Below are 23910 nucleotides of genomic sequence, written 5' to 3' on the forward strand. Positions count from 1 at the left end.
ACTTTCTTTTCAAAGTTGTCCATAAATAAGTTTGCCATGACTGGTGATAAGGGAGGATCCCAAGGCAAGACATTGATTCTGAAGAATGTTTCCCACAATGTCTAGAGGAAAAAGATCCACCGTGTCATTCCTAGGGACACCGGTGAACAGAATGACTACGTCTAAGCTTGTTAGGATGTCTGAAAATTCTATTTCTAAATGTTTTACTTTTTTTTCAATAAAATGTAAGCTATTCTTCGCATATCGTGCTCATTACATTTCACTACTCTGTAGTTTTAATGTCTGTGTTGACCAACTTCTAGGGGATGAGCTGGTCTCTCCTATACTATAACTTGTTTCCATCATTAATTTTTAAAAAATTTTTTTTGCACCTATCAAAACAACCTTCGAACTATTCCAATAGAGAGCATTCCAAAGCCAGTAACAATTTAACTGCTCACCTTTAGAGGCTCCAACTATTTCCTAGAAACTTGTCCCATAATGCAAAGCACATATCCTTACAGGTATGTATAATGCTATGCATTATGGGAATGGTCACTAACCAGACAAGTTTCAACCTCATTGAAGTCTCATCAGAGGTGAAACAGGTTGAAGTAATGCCTCATAAATAGCTGGTGAGAGCAATAGATCAATAATTGTTTGCTTGCATTGGATCCTTTCCTGGTTTTGGAATGGCAATACCAATTGACTTATGCCAAGAATACAGAAATTCTTCCTCTGAAAGTATTCTACTGTATAGTAAGAAAAGAAGATCCATGGAAGATGATTTATCATCTCATAATGGATGTCATCAGGATCTGCTGCACTGGCATTACAGAGAATAAGATAGATCCTCCTTAATGCAAGGCTGATTGTATGGTTCTAGCACATTGGTAGAGAAGTTTAGCCACTGTTTCTCTTGTTCGTCTTTCAATATTAAATTTTCAGTATTAAAAATATTAGAGAATTGTTTTAAGCTTTCCACTTGGTTATATTATATCATCATTACATTCCTGCCATGTACCCTCAAGGGGTGTACAGGATATGATAGTACTCCATGAAAAAAATTACATCATCACTAACTTCCTATCTACAATTTTCCTCCAAGTCAGTCTGTTACTTGTCAAGACTCCAACATTATCATATCTTATATTTCTATCGTCCAAGGCACTTTGTACCGTATCAATCCACCAATATTTTGGTCTTCCTCTGGGTCGTTTTGCTGCCAACCTGGCAGAGAACAGTTGTTTTGCTAATCTTTCTTCGCCCATTCTGTTTAAGTGACCATTAGCTCTGCTAATGCATTCATGCATGCTGACAGTGGCAAGTTCTTTCCTAATATCCTCGTTTTTAATATGATATTGCCATTGATGCCATCTGTTCATGCCTATAATCTTTCTCAGGACTCTCTTATCTGCGGTCTCTAGTCTTTTGTCAAGTGTTTTACTTCTGACCCAGCTCTCAGATCCATAAGTTAAAACTAGTTTGAACACTGTCTTGTATACAGCTAATTTAGTGTTCCGACTAATTTCTCTCTTATTCCATATAAATTTATTCAGTTGACTTCCTACCATACCAGCTTTGTTGATTCTGTTGTCTATTTCCATATTTAATTTACCATCTTCACTAAAAATTGTGTCTAAGTAGCTGAAATGTTTTACTTGTTCCACAGGTTCTCCATTCACAATACAGTTGACATTTTCAATGATTCTACCTATTTTCATTATCTTTGTCTTTTTATTGCTGACTTTCATACCATATCTATTACAACAGCAATTGAATTTAGTCAGAGAATCTTGCAGACTTGTAGCAGATTTATTTAGAAGTATAACATCATCCGCATAAAGCAAAGAGCTGACATTGTTTAACTGGACGACGCCCCAGCCGGCATGAAATTTTGTCATGTTGTACCATCATTTTTTATTTTGCTTTAACCAATAAGAATACAATTTGGTTGGCTAAATCCCAAATTGCCAGCCCATCCTCGTTCGTTCAGTATCCAAGTAGATACCCAACAGGGTGCACCACGAGAAGGTGAGGATTGGACATTAATTCAGAAGCCCTGGTTGGTTCTTCGCATTCCTTTAAAGGCTATGTGGAGGTCTCCTCTCAGTTACAGTTATACAGCTTTGACCCTTAAGGTTATATTATAATTAAAATGCCAAGAAATTATATTCCCATAATGCATAGCATTATACATGTCTGTAAAGATATTTGCATTGCTAAGGCAATTGATGTGACATCCTCATAAGACACACTTTTTTTCTTTGAAAATAGGTCTGAAAAACAGGGTGCATCTTATACGCTGATACTCAGTTTTTTATTATTTTCATTTCTGGAAATTTTCTCTGTTCCGAGTTACACGATTTCTTTCTTGCTTCCTTGCAGTGTGTGTGAGAGCATTCCAGTTACATTAGTTATGTATTCCAGTTATGGATAGATAACATTTGGTCTAAGTGCTCTGGTAGACTGTTGAAGAAGCCTGCCCTGCTAGTATGGGATCAATTTCGTTCTCACAGAACAGAAGATGTTAAAAATAAACTGAAGGAATTGAAAATCAGTTAGCTGTAATTCCAGGAGGTCTAACTAGTCAGCTTCAACCTTTAGATGTCTGTATTAATAAACCATTTAAGGGATTTATGAAGGAGAAGCAGAACACTGTATCCAGAAGACTGCTGGATGCAGTCTTCAGATTTTTGAGGTTATGTCATCAGGAAGAAGCCTAGCATTTCGGAAGTTTGTGAAAACTGAGACAGTGGTTAAATCATTTAAGTGTGGCATTAGTAATGCACTGGATGGTACAAAGGACAATATATTGTATGAGGACTCAGATTCTGATTTAGAAGAAGTTTCAAGTCTCTCTTCATTTAGCTCTGGAGATGAATTTCTGGGTTTTGACGAAGAAGATTAAAAGGTTAATGTGATTAAATCATTTATGAAGTGTGAAATTAGTAATGCACTGGATGGTACAGCGGACAATTTGTTGTTTGAGAACTCAGATTCGGATTTAGAAGAGGTTTCAAGTGTCTCTTCGTTTAGCTCTGGAGATAAATTTCTGGGTTTTGACGATTAAAAGGTGGGTACTCTTTTCTAGTTAGATTAGGTATTTGTTGAAAGTAGACCTACTTATTACTTTAGATTTGAAATACTGTAAATTCATTATAATATTCAGTGATAAAGTTTTTTTTACTAAAAAATGTGTACAAAAAAGTGGATGTGTCGTATATGCCGGCAAATACGGTAATTTCTTGGTATCTTTAATTTATAGTATAACCAAGCAGAAAAACTATGTTTTGTGCATGAAATATATTCACGTCTGAGCTACTTGTACACAGAGGCTAATGACTTCTTATCACTTGTATGTATCCCATAATGCAAAGCCACCCCTCTGCAGATGTGTATAATGCAATGCATAATGGGAAGTTCTACTAGCCAGACCAGTTTCGACCTTTATTGAGGTCTCATGAATGGGAGCCAGATCCAGGAGAGATACCAACGTTGAAGTAATGCAGAAGTCATATCTCATATGACCTTCTTTCTAGCTGCGAGGCCTAGATCCCATGGGACCTGCTAATCAACGACAACTGCGGTCCTACATTCATATTGGGGGTTGGATGGTTCTGGTGGTCCATTCCATAAAAAATGCTGTTATGTAAAGCATCATGTCTAATCAGAAAAGAAATAAAGTCCGGGTAGTCTCAGTATGTCTGGAACGGTGGTGTCAGGGTGATGTAGCAGGCCCTGTGGTATCGTCAGTCCATGACTGCTATAAAGAAACTCTACGCAGAAATTGCTTGAATGTTGCTACTTGGAATGTAAGAGGATCGAATAAATGTGGGAAATTGGCTAAATCTGATGATCCTTTTGGAAAGGATCATCAGATTTTGAGTTGAAACTTCCAAATGGCAAGGTACATAAAGTATATATGTCAGGTTGTGAAATATCAAGAAGAGGTGTAGCGTTCGTTGTAGAGAAGAAAACTAATAAAAACATTATCCGTGTCATCAGAAAATCAGCTAGAGTGATGGGAATTCTAGTGAAGTCTAAACCTAGAGATATGCTGATCCTACAGAACAGAATGAGGAAGCAGAAATAGATAACATGATAGAATGGTGTATAAAGAAAGTTGGAGGCAAGAAAGATAAAGTTATTTGTGCTATGGGTGACAGGAATGCAAAAGTTGGATCAGAGAGAACATTTACACACGTCAGTTCATTTGGATTCGGAATGAGAGAGGACAAAAACTGATTGATTTCTTTAACAAGCACAGTCTCATCATAACACAATTATTTGGAGCACAGCAAGATACACATGGGAAGGTCCAGATGGAAAATACGGAACTCAAAGGTGATGCCAAGTGCTGACTGTGGATCTGATCATAGACTAGTCTTAATGAAGATGAATATTCGCCTAAAAACAACAAAAATTAAAAGAAGTCAACCCCTAAAATGGGATCTGCAAATGGTACAAAATCCAATAGTAAAATCAAAATTAAATGAAAATGTTTCAGAACTGCTCTTTGCACAGTTGCAAAACAAAAACAACTCTCTCAGTGGAATAGACTACAAGCAGCTATTATAACATCTGCAAAAAACCACATCATAATAAACAAGAAGAAAGAAAAATCTATGGATAACACAAGACGTAATCAACCTTATCGATGAAAGAAGAACATGGAAAAGAGGAGGAAATAAAGAAAGATTAAGATATAAAACATTGGATAAAAGAATCAAACAGTTATACAGAAGATTGAAAGAAAACTGGATAAATAGGCAGCGCACCGAAATAGAAGAATCACAAAATAGGAACAAAACCAGACAAGCATTCCTGAAAGTGAAAGAACTTAATGGAAATGCAAGACATATACGGTCTAATAACATTAAGGAAAAGATAAATGGAAGATGGACGGAGCTTGTCAGATCTCTATGATGATGATAATCGTAACATGATAGATGATTCACGACACCCAAGTTAAACATAGCAACAGATACCACTCTACCGACAAGAAAAGCGATAGAACATGTAAGTAAGAATCTTCCTAATAATAAATTCCCTGCGTGCGATAATATCCTGGCCGAGCTGCTGAAAGCTTTGAGTGGCAATAATAACTATTTAGTGGAATCCATTCAGGACGTCGATAAAATAATAGAATTACCTATAGTTTTTACAACATCTATCTGCATACCAATTCCAAAGAAAAATAATGCACAAAATTGCAAAGATTACAGAACTGTGAGCCTAATATCCAATGTATCTAAAATTATTTTAACCACTTTTAACAAGCAAATTGAAAGAGCCTTAATTGATGAATTGAGTGAACAACAGAAAGGCTTCAGAAGAGGAATGAGAACCATTAATGCTATCCTGGAATTAAAAATACCAATAGAAAGATCACTTGAAAGAAATAGGAACATTTACATATACTTCATAGACTTTCAGAAAGCCTTTGACCAGGTAAAACATAATAAAATGTTCAATATATTAGATAAATTAGACATAGAAGATCATGTACTTAAGATTATAAAAATGATTTACACCAAACAGAAAATGCAGCTGTTTAACTCTGAGGCTTCTGTAGTTAAAATAAAAAGCGGAGTTAGACAAGGTTGTATCCTTTCACCAAATCTATTTAATACCTATAGTGAGACAGTGATGAAAAAGATTGAAAAACAAAAAATAGGAATTAGTATCAATGGTATAAAATACAACAATCTTAGATATGCTGATGACACCATTCTAATAGCAGAAAACCAAAATAAATTAATCAAATTACTGCAGCTACTAATTGAAGAAGGTAAAGAATTTGGATTATTTATGAAAATCTCAAAAGAAAACAGATCCAAGCCAGATATATTCATAAATATGAAAATTGAACATACAACAGAATACAAATATTTAGGCACCTACTTTACTGCAGATGGAAAGCAAGATAAAGAACATCCATATGTTCTTATGTTGCCTTCTGGAAAAATAGAGATCTGCTCAGAAGTTCTGTGGGTATCGAGACGAAGAAAAGAATGATAAAAACATTAGTGTGGCCATTTTTCACACATGGAAGTGAGACCTGGATATTCAAGAAGAGAGTAAGACAACAAATAATGGCCTTTGAAATGTGGTGATATAGGAGAGCTCTGAAAATTTCATGGGCAACATGTGGCAAATACAAATGTCCTACAGAGAATGAGAACACAGAGATCTTTATTATAGGAAATGATCCAGAGAAAGATGAGATTGGCAGGACAGAGGATACTAACACTAACAGTTTTAGAAGGAAAAATTATGGGAAAAGGATCAAGAGGCAAAAAACGAAGGCCATGGCTTGAAGGTATAAGATTATGGACAGGATCACATGGCCATGCAAAAACAAAAAGGAAAGCTACCAACAGAGATAACTGGAAGGACATGATGCTGCACCCTCTCACTGAGGAACCTACATAAAGAAGATCTCATACAAGCAGACAAAAGGTGCTTGACCTTATTAATAAAAATCTCTGGATGAGAGAAAGATGTAGAAAGTTTTTACCTTGGGTTTATTATATATTAAAGATACCAAGAAATTTTATACTTGGGTTTAATCCTTTTTCCCACGGAAGCAAAACAATATTTTGCATGTGAAATATATTCACGTCTGAGCTACTTGTATGTAGAGGCTAATCTCTCCTGAGTCTGGCTCCCACTGATGAAACCTCAATAAAAGTCGAAACTGATCTGGGTATCTTTAGCGTATAATAAACCCAAGGCAAAAAACTTTCCACAGATCTAAGTACTTTTGCTATACCTTCCGAAGATACCTTTAACATAAGGAATGGTGATACGATGGACCACCTCTGTATCACTATCACGGTGAGAGCAAGATGACAGGGAAACTGTAATTATTATCTTATTGACATACAATTTGGTAAAGCCATTAGTAAGGAAGGTGGATTTGATGTGATTTATTTCTTGGGAAAGTATCATTTCAGTTGAGCAAACAGTGTACCTAATGTATTCAAGTTTTAATGGTGTGAATGTGTGTTTTATTTCTGAAAACTGAAGGCTACCATTTGGTTTACAAAGTGAAAGGTGATCTAAATATCTAGCCTGGTTTGCCGAGTGGTTAGTATACCTGCTTTCCCATCAACATGTCATGGGTTCGAATCCTGCCATGAGCATGGATTTTATGATTGTCTTTAGGTGGGAGATCAATTTCATTACCCAGTGTGAGACCACTGCCTTGCTTATTGGAGGATGATGTGGCTTGAAAAGTTCCATGTTTAGTCTCTAGAGCATGGTTTCTGGAGTATGTAAAAATAAATTTTTAAAAAATTACAAAAAAGTATATAAAATGGATAATAATAAATAAATTCCTTAGCCTACCCAAGGTACAAAATGTACTATAGGTGTATAATAACCTTTTGTGGGCAGGAACCACAAAAAAATTCTACTGACTCAAGAATGAACTGGATATAATGATGAAAAGTGTTGAACTTACTGATGAACTCATACAGATATGTATGGAACTCATGCCAAACCATGAAAACATCAACATATTTATATCATAAGGATAATTTAGGGAGGATGCTATTCAGTATCTGTTGTTCACATCATTCCATATAGTAGTTAGCTAGTGTGGGAGGAAGAGAACTACCCATTTACGTACACTTTCGCTTTGTTGGTAAAGTCTGTTTTGGCATGTGAAGTAACTCGAGTGAATGACAATATATTGTGCGGCTAGATATCGTGTTCTTATTCACAAATGTTCCTTTAGATGAAACACTTAACTTCCTAAGCGTGATTTTCTGGCAGACGTCAGCCTATTTGAGTACTCTTTTTCTTAATGTAGCAAAAATGAGCCCAAGAAGGATGAGAGGACTGATCTTGACTGGAAATCTGAATAAAAGTGGCTGAAGACCAATGCAAATGTGAGAGCAACATTCTAATGCCAGTCAGATTTGCAAGTACAAAATGTAAAAGGTTGCAATGGAGGGAAGTAGTGTTTTGAATTAAATGGATATAACATGCATTGACCAGGCTAATTAGATGTGAAAGTCAGTCCAAGAAGAAGGGGGGGGAGACAGGGAAGAGGACTGATCGTGGCTGGCAATCTGAATATTATCAAAAATAATAGGGAGTGATCTTTCTTCTAGGTAATAAGACACAACTGTGTCTTATTACCTAAATGGTTATGGTTATCATTGAAATTCATTATATTATCTTCCCTTGAGAATGGTGAGGAGATCAGTGTTTAAATATTTATTATGGAAGATCTTGAAGCTTGAAACATTTGAGTGCTACAACTTTTCTTCAATGAAGAAGAAAACTTGTGAATAGGATTTGAATTCAGAAAGAAAGAAGATCACTGATGTACTGGAGGTAAACAGCATGAATGGGAGTAGAGAACCCTGGGGATACCCCCCAACAATCATAAAGAAATCTGATGAGAGTAAGCAATTCACCATGACCCACAGTGAACAACCAAGGAAGAAGCTGGCACAATCACAAAAGGCAGAACATAAGATAGTAATTTATTGAGAATGCCTTGGAAATATCAAAGGTAACCACACAAGTTCTTTGAAATCTTTCCATAGCCTCTGTCCGAAGGTGGGTGGTTAGCAAGTCTGTCACAGAATGAGAATGGCTGAATCTATATTGATGATTACTGATTAACTGATGGGTCTCCACACTGTGAAGAATCTGACCGTTCATGACCTTCTCTTTTGAATGTATCAGGGTGAGGGTTGACAATGGATGACTTACCTTTTCTTTTAGGGATAGGCTTTCATGCTGTTGGCAGAGCAAAAGGTAGTCTCATAGCATTTGTCACTTACAAAGTCTGCATTGAATTTTTTTAGCACTTGTTTGGGGCAGTGTTAACTGAGTGAGAAGATGGAGTTTATGATTTGAGACATGCTGAATGTATGTGGTACTTTTATTATGAACTGCAGAAGCACCTCACCTTTTTAAGAGAACAATGGTTTGGAGAGATGGGGAGGGGTATGCAGTGGAGTAGAGAATAAAGGCCCTCATTCCAGTAAGGATTACTGTATATTTATTAGGTCAAAGTAGATGTTTGGATCATAGGACTGGAAAGGGGGCATAGAAGTCCCAGAGGTCATTCCAGTTAGTTTCATAAGGTACAAGGCTGAGAGAGATTGGTGGGAGCAGATCAATCTACAGAAAAGGAACAAGGATTGCTGCATATATTAGCTTATAACACGGTATTGAAGTTATTAAAAAAAGAAAGAAAGAAAGAATTGCTGATATATGGTCTTATACACTTAATATAAAATTTGAATCTATGAGTTTGTCAATAGAAAATATCGAGTAATCATCTAGCTCTTACAGTAATATAGATTATGTAGTGTTATGTTAGGTACGTGTACTCTGTTCTAATAAGCTTTTGCTTTTATATTATGTTAATTAGCATATTAATATATTTTTGATGTAAATAGTTGTATTTAATATATATTATATTTAGTATAAAATATTCAGTAGGACAAGCAGCATGTAGTTTTTTCAATATACGAATATAGAATTACATATACAAAACTGAAGAGTGCTATAAACGAAGAAATTTATGATCATCTTATTGTGGTAAACATCATTCATTTATTACATTTCAGTAAACAAAATATCTCCTGTGATTTCTTTGTTCCCATTACATTAAAGTAAATGTAATGTGTAAGAAAGTGTCAGTAATAAGTGTAAAATTTGTGGTCATCTTATATGGTGTATCTAACACAAAATAAAACTATGGGTGTTGTCTTTTGTGCCCAATCACTTTGTACACTAGTATATATGGCATCTGGTATTCTACTTGGTAGGTTAACAATTTACGCACGTTCAAGATTGATGACAAATGATTCAGCTTCTCTTCTAGCTTGATCCGTGAAGTTAGAGAAGGAATGTCAGTTTGTTTTATCAAATTAAAGTCTCCTAGGAAGATAATATTATAGCCTTGTTAAGCTTTTATTGAATTTCTCCATTAGAACAATAATGGCAGGAAATAAAAAAAGTATAAGATATAAAGGAAATCTTCAGATAGATTGGTTTGTAAAAGTTGGTATCCCATTAAGCAAGGAACATTGGATTTGACAGACACTTATTTGTATTCCCCCCCCCCCCTTTTTTTTTTTTTTTTTTTTTTTTTTTTTTTTTTTTTTTTACAGAGCATATGGATTTTGTTGGGGATTGGCAGATCAGGATTTAATGGATGTGAAAGTGCTTTTTATTGGATAAAATTCTGGTTTTATTTTGTATTTTTCATAATGTTTGTTGGCTTTTTTTATATTTGCAATGATGACACTAGCATCTGTTTGGTTATCTTTTATAGTTGAGTTAGTGCAGGTCAGAGAGGAAATGCCAAGACTATAATCTAACAGCAAGAGAGAACAAAATAAATTATTTTATTAAACTTACTAATATTGTGCTGATTTTCTACCCAACATCTTCAGAGCAGAAGTTATGACTGTGACAAGCATGCCAGTACTAAACTAAATTATTAGAAACAAGTTTTTTAATTGGGTGAAGTTCTGGTTTTATTTTTCATATTTTTTGGTGGCCTATTTTTTATATTTACAATGATTCAAATTATAACCGAACCAATGTCCTATCATGGTGTTACTCTATGGGCAGAATAATCCTAAAGTTAATTTAGAGAAGTAAGGCTATCTGGTCTCATAATGACCATATCCCAGATCTATAAATTAATACAATCACAGCAGACACAGATTCTAAAAATAGTCTCTCAGACCTATAAGTATAGCAACTTCTGTGTAATACCGATGTCTTCCTCCATTTACTCCTATGTGAAGGAGTATCCACAGTATGGTCTGCCAATCCTGACTTCCCATAAAGATGATCACAGATGTAATTTTTGTGTTCTACAAGGCAGATGGTAATGGATCTATCAGTCTGCAAAGTAGCCAAACTGCAGGAACAAGGAACTTTATACACTCTAGGATGTGCAAGAGGAAGAAGGTAGCTACCTGAATGAAAGGTTTGAAAATGACATGGAGATCATATTTACAGAGAACTTTGGCTATTTTTTTCTGATTTATTTTCAATATGCGGGATGGGAATAATTTTGCTGTGATTTGTATGTTAGTTTTAGAAGGGATGGGGAGAGTGAAAGTAATATTTTTTATTTTATACAGGCTGTTGCCATTGGCTAAAAAGGTGTGAATGTCCCTGAGCTCAGTTTCATTTGAGCAAAATAGTCTGGCTTGGTGAGTAAGTGTTCTGAGGATACCATACTGTTGGGATGGAAATACCTTCCTATATGTGTCGGTTTTCTGTCAATGGAATAGAATAATGAGTCATTAGGAAGTCATGTTGTTAGTGTATCCAGAAATGGGGGAGGATTATTATTTTTTTTTTATTGTGAAGTTTATTTTTTGATGATGGCTGTCAAGATGCAGTATAAATGTATCCAGTGTGTCTGGGTCATGAAGTCAAATAACAAACACATAATCAATAGCTCAATAGCACAACTAAACCACTGAGTTTCAGTGCTAAGTTATTAATGAAAGGTTTTTGCAAACCAATAATATATTAGGTGAGTGGGCAGAGGATTTTTTTTCTATTAAATTTATGTATTTTTTTTTACATAGCCTGGAATCCCTGGCCATGGTGGAATTCAAACTCCAGGCTGTTGGTTGGATAATAGATATGCTAACCACTCACAGTCTAGTGGGCAAGCAAAGATTTCTTAACTATTATTTTTCAGGAAATAACAATGTATACTAAAATATTAATTATAAAAACTTTAATTAATACTTTCGTATATTTGGGCAACATTACACTGCCAACATCAGAGATCACAAAAACAATGATATGGGTATGCAGGCACTAACACTGTGCAAATGAGGCTAAAGCAAGGCAACCAACTTGGACCTAGAATCCTAAATGGTGCCCTTTAGTGGATTAAATTGGGTAGTCCTGTTGGGCTGAAGATTAAAGTTTTCCAAATTTCTGGCAGTCTCATGCACCCAAATTTGTTGAAGTCAGAAAGTTTTTCAGGGCTAAATAGATTTGAAGAACAGCCTTTCATCTTTGTATTGTGGAGAATATTAGTGGCCTCCTTCTTCCAGCATATCCTGTGTACACAGCATGGTCAGCAAGTCTTGAGTGGCTGTACTGGTGGAATTAGATGTAGTCCTTGTGTTCAGAAATTCTGATATTGGCTCTCCTGCTTGTTTGGCCATAGTAGGACTGTCTAGGGAATGTCACTGGTCTTTGCTGCAGATAAGGGATGCCAATTTTCTATTGGTCTGTAAATGGTTGTAAGGTTGTATTTTATTAGGATTTTTGTCAATTTTTCAGATGTGCTCTAGATATATGGAATGTGATAGATCTTGAGTAATCTCTGCTCTGAAATAGGAGGAGAGGTGCAGTTAGAGGGTTTTAATATTTTTTAGGGATTGTAGCCATTGGCCATATGGTCTTGATATGTCGGCATCATATTTTTTTGAAATTGTCTGCTGAAGCATTTGAGATGTTGGAAAGTATCGTCCAAAGGTCGACATTCAGCATATATAGAAAAGTATTAAAGTTTTTATAATTAATATTTTAGTATATGTTGTTATTTCCTGTTAAATAATAGTTATGAGTAACCAATGTATAAGCCTATCCTACCAGAGTGTGGTATACTCTTGTATCATTAACACGAGTGGAAATATCGCTACTGGATTATTTTAAGTGAAATCATAATGGGGATTTTGATGAAAACCTACCCTTTAGATTTTTTTTTTTTTAATTTCCTGCCATTGTATTATTTATGACTGCTTTCTCTTGAATAATTAATTATCTGGATTAGCTGAATAAAAATTTCACTGATTCACAGGATTTTTCAGTTTTAGAGTTTTAAATTAATTACAATTTATGGATAATGGCAGTGATGTGGAGGATCCTGACATGCAGAAATAAAGAGGTTATGATGTTATTGTATAAGGCCTTGATCAGGCCTCACATGGATTATTGTGCAGATTTGGTTGCCTGGTTTTCATGGTAATGAGGATATGTTGGAAAGATTTCAGACATGATTCACAAAAGTGGCTAGTGGTCTTTGGAATGTGGAGTATGAGGACAGATTGAGAAAATGTAAGTTGCAAAACCTCGTGAATAGGATGAAGGAAGATATGATTGAGGCATATAAGCTAGTCAGTGGTTGTTATCTGGTTGACATGGAAAAGATTTTTTATAGAATGGGAGAGGGGGTGGGATAGAACAAGAGGCCATCACTGGAAACTGTATAAGGAGGGTATTGAGTAGAGGAGCAAGGAGAAGGTTCTTTGCATGGAATTGGTGAATGGAATGCATTGCCTGAGTGTGTTGTGAATATAGATGCACTGAATCGGTTTAAGGCATGGTTGGATGAGCATTGTGTGCACCTCCCACAATGAGTCTCTGACTCCATGGAAGTCAGATGTTAATAATTCTTATTTCCAGATTGATTCTTTATATGCATTTTCAGAGAGACTTGCCACCTGCTTTAGGTGTTTCAAGTGCTCCCCTCCCTAGGTTGAATTCACAAGTCTGATATACATGTAGGGGAATATACCGGGTGATCCAAAAGTAACAGAAAAAGTAAAAATTCAATAATTCGAAAAGTATAGACAGTAGCACGATGCAGTTTTCACAGAAATGCACAGAAAGACATGGTTTTTTTTTAATAACTAAAATTTTTATTGCCAGAATAGTTACATTTGCCACCGGCAGGCGGTGCTTCAGTTGTGTCAGTAGTTTGTATAGTGGCACAGCACAGTTTGCAATGCAGCTAGGATTACAAATGTTCAATGTGATGGCCATCAGACGTGGTACGACACTCTGCACAGCATCGAAGAGGGTTTCAGCTGTAATTCCTGTCACATGATGGCGAATAGCTTCTTTCAACATGGCCAATGATGTCGGCCAACCTCTGTACACCTGTGACCTCAAGTAGCCCCATACCTAAAAGTCACAAGGTGTAAGGTCTGGAGACCTTGGTGGCCATTCTTGCGGGAAAGAGCGACTGAGGACATGGTCATCGCCAAATCTCAATCACAGCAGGTGCTGGACAGGGCCTGTGATGTGCGGAGGCGCTCCATCCTGCATGAATGTTACACTATGGAGCGCTTGCCTCTCTTGCAAGGAGGGAATGATGCTGTCTCTTAAAAGTGCTGCATAATGCTCGCATGTGACAGAAACAGTTCAAAATGTACTGCTGTGGACTTCCCAAAGAAAAAGGGGCCTATAATGAATAATGCAGTGAACCCGAACCACGCTGTCACCTTTGGCTGATGCAAAGGGGTTCCACAATTACGTGTGGGTTCTCTCTCTCGCCCAGATGCGGCAGTTGTGTGCATTTACACTTCCATTAAGCGAAAAGTGCGCCTTGTCAGTCCGCATTGTTTTCCATCTGTTGAAAAGTCCAATTTGCAAATTCATGACGTCTCTCAAAATTGGTTGGTTTCAGCTCCTGTATGTGTTAGATTTTGCAAGGATACCTCTTGAGGATGATCCTGAGTGATCGCCACACAGTCCCGTACGAAATGCCAGTTCATCTTATTTCACGCGCACTGCATTCCCCATGTGCGGAAGCTGCCAATTGTGTATTGGTCTTGTGTTCAACCTCGTGCACAACTGCAATAGTTTTTTTGGGTCTCCCGTTTCTTGCACGTGCTTCCAAACTGTCCTCAAACCTTTTCATCATAGCTATCAGTGAGGAACAAGACATCAGTCCCTCTCCACTTCTAATACCCCACATCGAACAATAGGTGCGCAAAACTGCACTTGCACATTCGGAGTTCTGATAATACAGCTTAACTAAAAGTTCTTTATCTCGTAACAATAACATGCCTCACCTTGGCAGAATGTTTAACTTCAGTATTCACTACATCTGAAATTTACGTACCTCACGGTTTAAATAGCGACAGGCAGCAGCTCCAGGACCGCTACAGTGCCAGCGGTGACAAATGTAACTATTCTGGCAATAAAATTTTTTGTTATTAAAAAAAAAAAAAAACCCATGTCTTTCTGTGAAAACCACATCGTACTACTGTCTATACTTTTCGAATTATTGAATTTTTACTTTTTCTGTTACTTTTGGATCACCCGGTATATATATATATATCCAAAATCTCCATGAAGAGTTTCTTCTATGAAAAATTGCCTGAAAATGTGTAAAAAGACTTTGAATTCAAGGGATGAAAATAACTCTTATTTTCATCCCTTTGAAATCATCACAGTTTTCAGCATGCTTAGTACCTTCCACTCAGGACAATTTTTTTCTTGTTACATGTTACTTTTTTATGTCACCATCATTAATGTAAAAGTAAAAGAAAAATATATAATTTTTTAATTTTATACCATAGCTATTTGGACAATGCACATATCACTAGGGTCTGCAGAGTGACAAGTGTACTGTAATTTGAAGAGCTTATAAAATTTTATTCTATTTTAACCAGTTTACTTATCTGAGGAATAAAATTAACCATTACTCACCACTTAAATGTAATTATTTTTCCAAGGATTTTATTTTCAATTTTAATCGCAATTCTATAGCAAGTCAGTTTTAATTGTTACTATTGTGAATATAGCAGACATAATAATTCATTTCTTGTATTATTTACAAGTGAATAAGAGATAAGAGAATAATCCAGGACAGCACATGCTAGTTAACCAAAAGAATAACTTTTGGCTCAAAGGATCATGTTGTAATGTTCTCTTCATCTTCTAATTCTGCTTGATTTTAATTTTCAAAACACCAAGTACATAACAGCCTTAGCTGGCACGAGTCATAACAACAACAGCATTTGGTATGTGCCATCCAGTTGTTTTTTGACTTTTGGTGATCTTCTGAACAAAGGTTCTCCATCTCACTTGGCCACTTGTCTTTTCTTTCAGCAGTTGCCACTCTTTTGCAGTCTTCCCCAACATAGCTGCTTTTTCCAATGATTTATCTTCTCACATATAACATGTCTAAAGTACATTAAATTCTATGTAGCAATCAAGGAGCCATAGGATTCTTAACTCCTCCACACCCATAATTCAAATGAATCAATTTGCTTTCTGCTTTTCTTCTTAATAATGCAGCTTGCATATCCATACCATTGCTTTGACAATTCTATCTTTCATAATTTTTGTCAGGATTAACATAGTTCCCCCCCTCCCCCCAATGGCTATCCTTCAATTTTATCTCTTTTCATTTCTTATTCTAGACCCTAGTAAATCATAACTTTCAACAATCTCTATTTTATCTCTCTCAACCATAAAATCATCTAAATTGCCAGAAGACATCTTTTGTTTCTTTTCCTTGTAACCAACAGAATCAACCATTCCTGCTATGAGGGTTGTATCATCTGCATATCTTTATTTATTTTTCTGCCATCAATCTTAATTCCAGCTGGATCTCTAAGTTAGCCATTCTTGTAATATATTCACTATAAATATTAAAAAGATAGGGTGACAGTATACAACCCAGCCATATCATTTTTTCCACATGAATACTGTTTCTCCAAAAACTGTTTTTACCGATGCTTGATCGGTAAAAAGAGTTAGATGCTCAGATATTTCCACTGATCTCATTACATTCCACAGTCTGTTGTGATATACATAATCAAAATATTTCTTATAATCATATAAAATAGATGAATACTTCCTTCTGAAATTCTCTTGTTCTTTCCATAATCCATTTCATGTTTGCTATCTGGTCTCTAGTTCCTCTACCTCTCCTGAAGCCTGCAGTTCTTCTGGTATTTCTCAATTCATACACATCTGCAGCCTTTGTTGGATCACTTTCAGCACAACTTTACTTGCATGTGAAATTATTGTGATGGTTCTATAATTCTCACACCATTTAGTTCCATACAAATAAAATTTCCCCACACACTTCTTGTAGTAGTGAAATGTGTAACACTGCATATACCTGATCTATGTTTTTTCTAATGTTTTGACACCACTTAACTTACTCTCATCTATTAATTGAGATGATCTAGAATAAACAAGTTTATGATACAAAAAGAACCAACAAAGCACTTAACACATTTAATTAACTTTAGTACAAACAACTTCATAATATGATAGATAGTAGGAGATGACAAAACTGGGAGTGAAGAGGATGGCATCCATATGGCATGGCAAATAACATGCCATGTCATATGGATTATTGATACAGTTGGAGTTAACATTCAAATTTATAGCAAGGCAACCTTACCTGAGACTGTCGAATTTCTTCCTTTTGCAGTATTAGCCTTGTCTGATCATGATTAAAATTCAGCACAGTTGTTATAACTTTTGCCAAAGTCTAAAAAATAAAATACATATACGTATGATAAGACAGTAAAAGTAAACTTTGGTAGCTTGTGATATTTGAAAAATAAGTAAATAAATAATGGCTTGCAATAGGATACCTAATTGTTCATAAGAGCAAAGTACAAGGGCAAGTCAGTTTTCTCTAAAAAAAAAACCGATGAATGACATTTCTTCTATATGCTGATTTATTTCAGAAGAACCTATCTTTTAAAATACTACAAAACTGCTTACATACTTACTAAGAATGAAAATTCATTCTGGATGATGCTAGATAAAAAAAGGAGAGTTTTTGGCAATGGAGCAGTCTGTATTATAACAGCCAGACTAAGAGAGATAATATTAAATTAAGTTTTTAATTAAAGGGTATTAATTTGACATACCTGTGTGCAATTTTTTGAAGGTAAAGATGGTAAATAACTTTGTATGTCTTGATCAGAGCTGAGATGATATATAATTAAAAGTGCTGAGCATAAGATGGGTTCACAGAAGAAACATCAACACAGTTGGAGGCTCTTTTGGTAGGTAGTGAGAACTCACACATACAGGATACAGCCAAGAAGTATCTAGGTTCAATCAGAAGACCAAGAGACCCGTGGATATCAGATTCAACATAGTATCTGATCGAAAGGAGGCAGTTGGAGAAACAGAGACAAGTACTGAAGAATATAAGAGATTACATAGAGAAGCCAGAAAATCCATCAGTCAAGACAAGGAAAATTATTATGCTAGTAAATGAGAAGAGAGAGAGAGAGTTCCAGATGAGGAGGCACAATTATAAAAGGATGTTTCATTTTGTTCATGACTTAAATTACAAGGTTTAAGCAAAATTAAATGTCATCAAAGATAGGAATGGAGTAGTATTAACAGAAGAAATAAAATAAAAAACAGATGAACTCTACAGCAGAGAGGATAAGGAAAATTTAGAGGAGTATTATTACCAGGAGAATTCTGATTTGGAACTGCCTTCATTAGCCATGTGGTTCAAAGAGCAGTTAAGGATCTTAACAACAATAAGGCTCCAGGTGCAGATGGAATCCCAACAGAGTTAACTAAGGCCTTAGGAGATGGAGGGATAAGAGTGTTTCATAGATTAATTACAAGGATATGGGAGACAGGATGAAATCAGCAGATGGAATCCCAACAGAGTTAACTAAGGCCTTAGGAGATGGAGGGATAAGAGTGTTTCATAGATTAATTACAAGGATATGGGAGACAGGATGAAATCAGTATCTGTACTACTGCACAAAAAGGGAGATATGAAGGAATGAAAGAACTATAGAACTATTTGTTTAATCTCTCGTGCAAACAAGATTTTATTAAAGATCATTCTAAATAGGAACCGAGGCCAAAGTTGAGGCAGAGATGCAGGTTTCAGGAAAGGCATGGATACCAGAGATAAGATCCTTTGCATTAGACAGACCATTAAGAAGTATAAAGAATTTAGACTACTTATGGTAATGTGTTTCATAGAGCTTCAAAGCTTTTGACTGTCTGCAGCATGTGAAAGTGGAGCTAACTACAGCAAGACAAAAGTCACAATAAGAACAGATTTTGGGTTAACTAATTGGCTTCAGGTAGGCAGGGGAGTTAGGAAAGGATGCCTACTTTCTCCACACTTGTTAAGTTTCTATGCTGAGGAGATCATGCCTGTAGCATTGGATTGGCATAAGATATGAATTAGGATACACATATGGATCAGTAATATGGATTGTTGATCCATCTGCTATCCACAGTATACTCCTTTGTAATGACAAGGTAGAACTAGGATGAATCTTTGACAAAGTTAATGAGATAAGTAAGAACAGAGGACTTCAACTCAATACTAGCCAGACAAAGATTGCAATTCTCAAAGGAAATATAGACAGGGAAGCTCCAGAGAAACCAATATACCTTAATGGAAAAAGAATTGAGGAAGTCAGTAAATTCGAGTACCTAGGATTCATTACTTACATAAAAAAATGCTGTTCAGAAGACATCAAAAGAACATTAGGAATGACTAAAGCAACAGAGACTTGTCTAAAATCTGGAAGGATGGATCGATCTCCATAAAGAACAAAGTTGAGGATCCTGGATACAGCTGTTTTTCCAATAGACTTATGGATGTGAAACTTGGAATCTAAAGAAGTCTGGTAAGAAAAGAATAGCTGCTTTTGAGATATGTAGTGTTCATTCACTAAAGACTGTTGAGGATCTCATACTGAAAGGTGGACAAATGGATGGGTGCTAGAAAGAATTGGTAGAAATTCAATACCCTTAAGGAGTCTTAAAAGAAGAAAGCTGAAATACTTTGGCCACACTGAAAGGATGGAAGGAAGACCTCACAACTGTAATGGAAGGTGAAGTTCCTGGAAAAAGAGGGAGTGGTAGACCCTCAATGAGATGGAATGTCATCATATGTAGATAGCAGAAACTATTAGAAAAAATAGAAAAACTAACAAACAGTTTTCTGCTCACATGTGAAATGAAATGACCAGTATCTGCAACAGGCTTACCATGTATCAGGTTATTAAAATTTTTTTTTTCTTTATTTTCAGTGCTTTTCTTCACAGTTTGCATAATTCATCTTTCAAGCTATCTGTATTTCAACACTGCTATTGGTACCTTATGCTCTACAATTTTAGTTATACAGTCAACCCTCCTATAATGCGGTACTCTTATAACACGGTTTCCATATAACGCAGAGCCAAAATTGCGACAGCCCTCCTATAACGCAGTACTCTTATAACACGGTTTTCATTCAACAACATTCCACCAACTTAATTGGTTTAAGAAGATTCTCTATAGCATGAATTTATCTATGTGTTAAATTTTTACAGTTGAAATTAATGGGGAATTCCCTTCTTTTTGGTGAAGGTACATCACCATTTTCAAATTTCAGTTATCAGGGAATTCCCCTATAAGCGAAGAAACGATGCGAGATTGTTCACAGTGCTCTGTTTTAATGCTTAAAATAGACCGTATGATTGGCTATTGCATATTTGCGTGAATTTTTTTATCCAATAGCACTGCCGAACTTTTGCTGTTGCAACCACCCACTTTGTCATCAATTTTAAGTGCAACTTAGTAGGAAACTGTCTGTAAATCCGTGCAGACGCACATATCACGATTAGTGTTCAATAAAGTGCCTTTTGCTCGCTTAATTTGTGTTATCGTAATTGGACAACATTACACAATACTGTAGGTAATATTTTTTATTTGTTGTAATATAATAATAATAAAATAATTGTTAACCCCAGGTTTGCATAATGTCAGACACAAAAGAAACAAGAAAACAGTTAAAAAGAAAGTTTATATCTCTTGAGGACAAAATCCAAATTTTAAATCGTTTAAAGGGTGGTTCCCATATAACGCGGTACGAATCAATCTGATTCGTACTAATTCTGTGTTTCTTATAACACGGCTTCCATATAACGCGGTACGAATTAATCGCGTTATAGGAGGGTTGACTGTATACCATTTCAGTTCTGATTAAGTCTCGTACTAAGTTATTTTACCATCTTTACTTTGAAAAAATTCACTTAGGTATGTCAATCAACTTAATATCCTTTAATTAACAACTAGATTGTTATTGGTACCTTATGCTCAGTACTTAATTATATACCATTTCAGCTATGATCAAGATTTGTACCAAGTTATTTACTATCTTTACCTTGAAAAAATTTCACACAGATATGTCAAATTAATGTCCTTTAATTAAAAACATCATTTAATTTTATTTCTTTTAGCCTAGTAATTAAAGGGACTGCTCCATTGCCAAAAGCTTTGCTTTTTTTATCTAGCATTTAACAAATTTAAGAACTTCACGAATTTCAGAAAAACTTTTATATTAATCATTTTGGATGCCTTCTACTTTTTGGAATATTTTATTATGCAATATCTTTACAATATGCTTGGTAATTTCAAGAGGAATGCAGAATAAATGTGTAAATGGTCCTTTTAATATGTAAATAATTTGTTTCAGTAGCTAATAAAGCCACCTTATCCTCAGAAGAATTTGAAAAAAACAAAAACACTTAAGAGATCTATACAAAGAAAACAATGATATCAATTTTTAACTAGTGGATAATACAATAAATGAAATGCAATTTCACAGCCATCACAGTACCAACTAACCTCTATAGCAGGGATTCTCAACCTATGGTACACGTACCAATGGTGGTACATACATCTTGAATTAAATATAGTGGTATGCCACTGGAAAAGGTTGAGAACCCCTACTCTAGAGAATGCATGCGTACATGGAACATATACATATGTGCTCCAGATGATTTTTATTGGTGCATCTTAGGCTATAATGCATCAAATCAAAGGTTAAAATATATTAAATAAACATCTGTATCATGTAAAACTAGCATACAAAATTTATATACTAAGTTGCACAAACAGCAATGGATATTAAAGATCCAACATTATTTCAAAGCCGAATGTTTGTAGAAACTTATGAAAGTTTCATAAGATTTGACTTGAGAGCTTACAAGAATACAATCCTTGGCATTGGAGTTGCCTTAGCTTGCACCACTTAAAAGAACATGGTCACTGCCCAAGCACCTGTATATTTGCCTTTTATCAGTGCATTTTTTAAGGTTTCACTGGCCCGACAGCTGTTTTGAACTGGTTGATTCTCTTTCTAGAAATCTTTCTTAAGATTTCTAGGCAGAAATCTTAAGAAAGCAAAAACTCTCTTTCAGTGCTAATGAAATCAAATGTCAGAGAAATGAATTTTTTGTACATGAACTCTCGGTTGGTGTGTAAAATATTTTTTGTAGAAATTTAAATACAGGGTTTATTTAATGAATTGGATAAAATCTTCCTAGCCATTTAAGCTTAGGCAGATTGCTAAAACCAGCAAAAAACTACTTAGTAGAGAAATGATGATAGTCTGTTAAAAACAGAATTGCAGTACTCACAGTGGCATATCATCATCCCATAAATAGATGGAGTGTGCAAAAAGACTGACCTATGCAGAGCATCAACAACAAGCCTGCTATGTCCCTGTGCAAATTGGACTGCCACAGTTTAAATTTAGGGCTTGATTTCTATACTTTGTTTGCAGTCTGTATTCTATGATGTTTGCACAGGGATTATAATTGTCTGTTTTATAACCTGCCTGTAATCCATAATAAGGGACATGTATATGAAGATTTTATAGGAAACATGCTGACTCATCTGCAGTACTGCAGCCTTGATCCCAGTATGGCTTAGGCTTATTTGATATAAAGAATATTTTGGTTGTGAGTGTGTGTGTGTGTGAGAGAGAGAGAGAGAGAGAGCAATACATATGGGTGGTATACCATACTAGAGTTCCAAACACCTGTGAACTTAGTCAATCAATGTATATAATGCATCTTTGGTAGCATTTAACTCCGATATTTTTCTAGGATCTGATTACACTCCACTAAAACCTCTGATTTATAGCCACTGTACTGTGTACTGTCAGGTAGAAAGCCTTTATAATAGCTTTGTGCAACTGCTGACTCGGAGGGAGGGTGAAGAGAGAATGTTCCTTAAATTTCAGTACCCACATACCCTTTTAAAATTTTAGTAACACTGGCATACTTCCCCAACCTCAGTCATAGTAATATTTCATCGATCAAACCTGAAATATGATAAAGGTGTTTCTTTTTTAAACACATCCATTATAATAAATTATTATTAAGTGATACCTCCAAGGAGTCAAGACTCATCACAGGAGAGCATTCTATTCTACTCTGGTACACATATCTTGCTGTCTCATCTACTACTGAATTCTCTGAATACACATGATGACACTACTACCATCAACACCAACAGTATTTTTTTTGTCAGTAAATTGCACGTGTTCTCATGGCTGATTTACCAGTATGCAAGATGAAAAACAATGTTACTTCTGTATGAGATTGGCAATTACAGATGTGAAACTTTTTTTCAATTGTTAAATACATTTTTAGTTATATGCACCCAATATACATATGGTAAAAACAAAAACTATGAAATTTCAATTTAAAATAAAGAAAATTAACAAGACATGAAATTTAATGGAGAGTGCTGACCACCTTGTTTGAACTATTTGAATTCAAACTTATAATGCACACAGTTCAAACTATGTGACTGAAATGCAATTGTGCCATCAACCAAGCATGGCACTAATGGAGGTCAGTCAATACATGTCAAGCGACATATTTTGTTTAAAACATCCTTTAGATTTCTTAGTTGAAAATTAATCATAGAATAGATGGACAACTATCTGCGACAGTACAGTGACAAAAATATATGTAAAAAGCAATCAAAATTAAAAAAAAAAAACGATTTGTACCTCTCAAAAGTTTTTTTTGTCCTCCCCTCCTCCCATCTTTCACATACCCACAGGGGTATGTGAAAGGTCTTTTTTTTGGGGAGACAAAACTTTGGGACACTGCTCTGAGCTGCATGCAGGCTTACAAGGTGGATGGTATTTTGTGGCATGAGTGCAGCACTGCTTATTGTGATATCTAAAGCATCAAAAATCCAACCAAAAAAATCATAAAAGACAACAGAAATCCAACCAAACAACCCATGCAGGTTTACAAAGTGGATGATATTTTGTGGCATGAGTGCAGCACTGCTTATTGTGATATCTAAAACTTTTAATAATTCTGTATAATACACAGACCGATGTGTTATGCACATCTTTTCAACATGGAA

General features: G+C 35.4%; 1 protein-coding gene across 2 annotated transcripts in view; it reads right to left on the reverse strand.

Moving 5' to 3' along the window:
- Positions 1-23910, reverse strand: part of LOC150105258 (uncharacterized) — a 560407-nt gene that overhangs the window by 1701 nt on the left and 534796 nt on the right. For both annotated transcript variants that reach the window (XM_090394016.1, XM_090394015.1), the window contains exon 25: positions 17153-17242. In XM_090394016.1, coding sequence (XP_090250142.1) covers positions 17153-17242 — 90 coding nt within the window. The remainder of the gene's footprint in view (positions 1-17152; positions 17243-23910) is intronic.

The sequence above is a fragment of the Typopeltis vanoorti genome, chromosome 6 (assembly GCF_054136105.1).
Source record: "Typopeltis vanoorti isolate ZY-2024b chromosome 6, IOZ_Tvanoo_1.0, whole genome shotgun sequence".
In the NCBI taxonomy this organism is placed as follows: domain Eukaryota; kingdom Metazoa; phylum Arthropoda; class Arachnida; order Uropygi; family Thelyphonidae; genus Typopeltis; species Typopeltis vanoorti.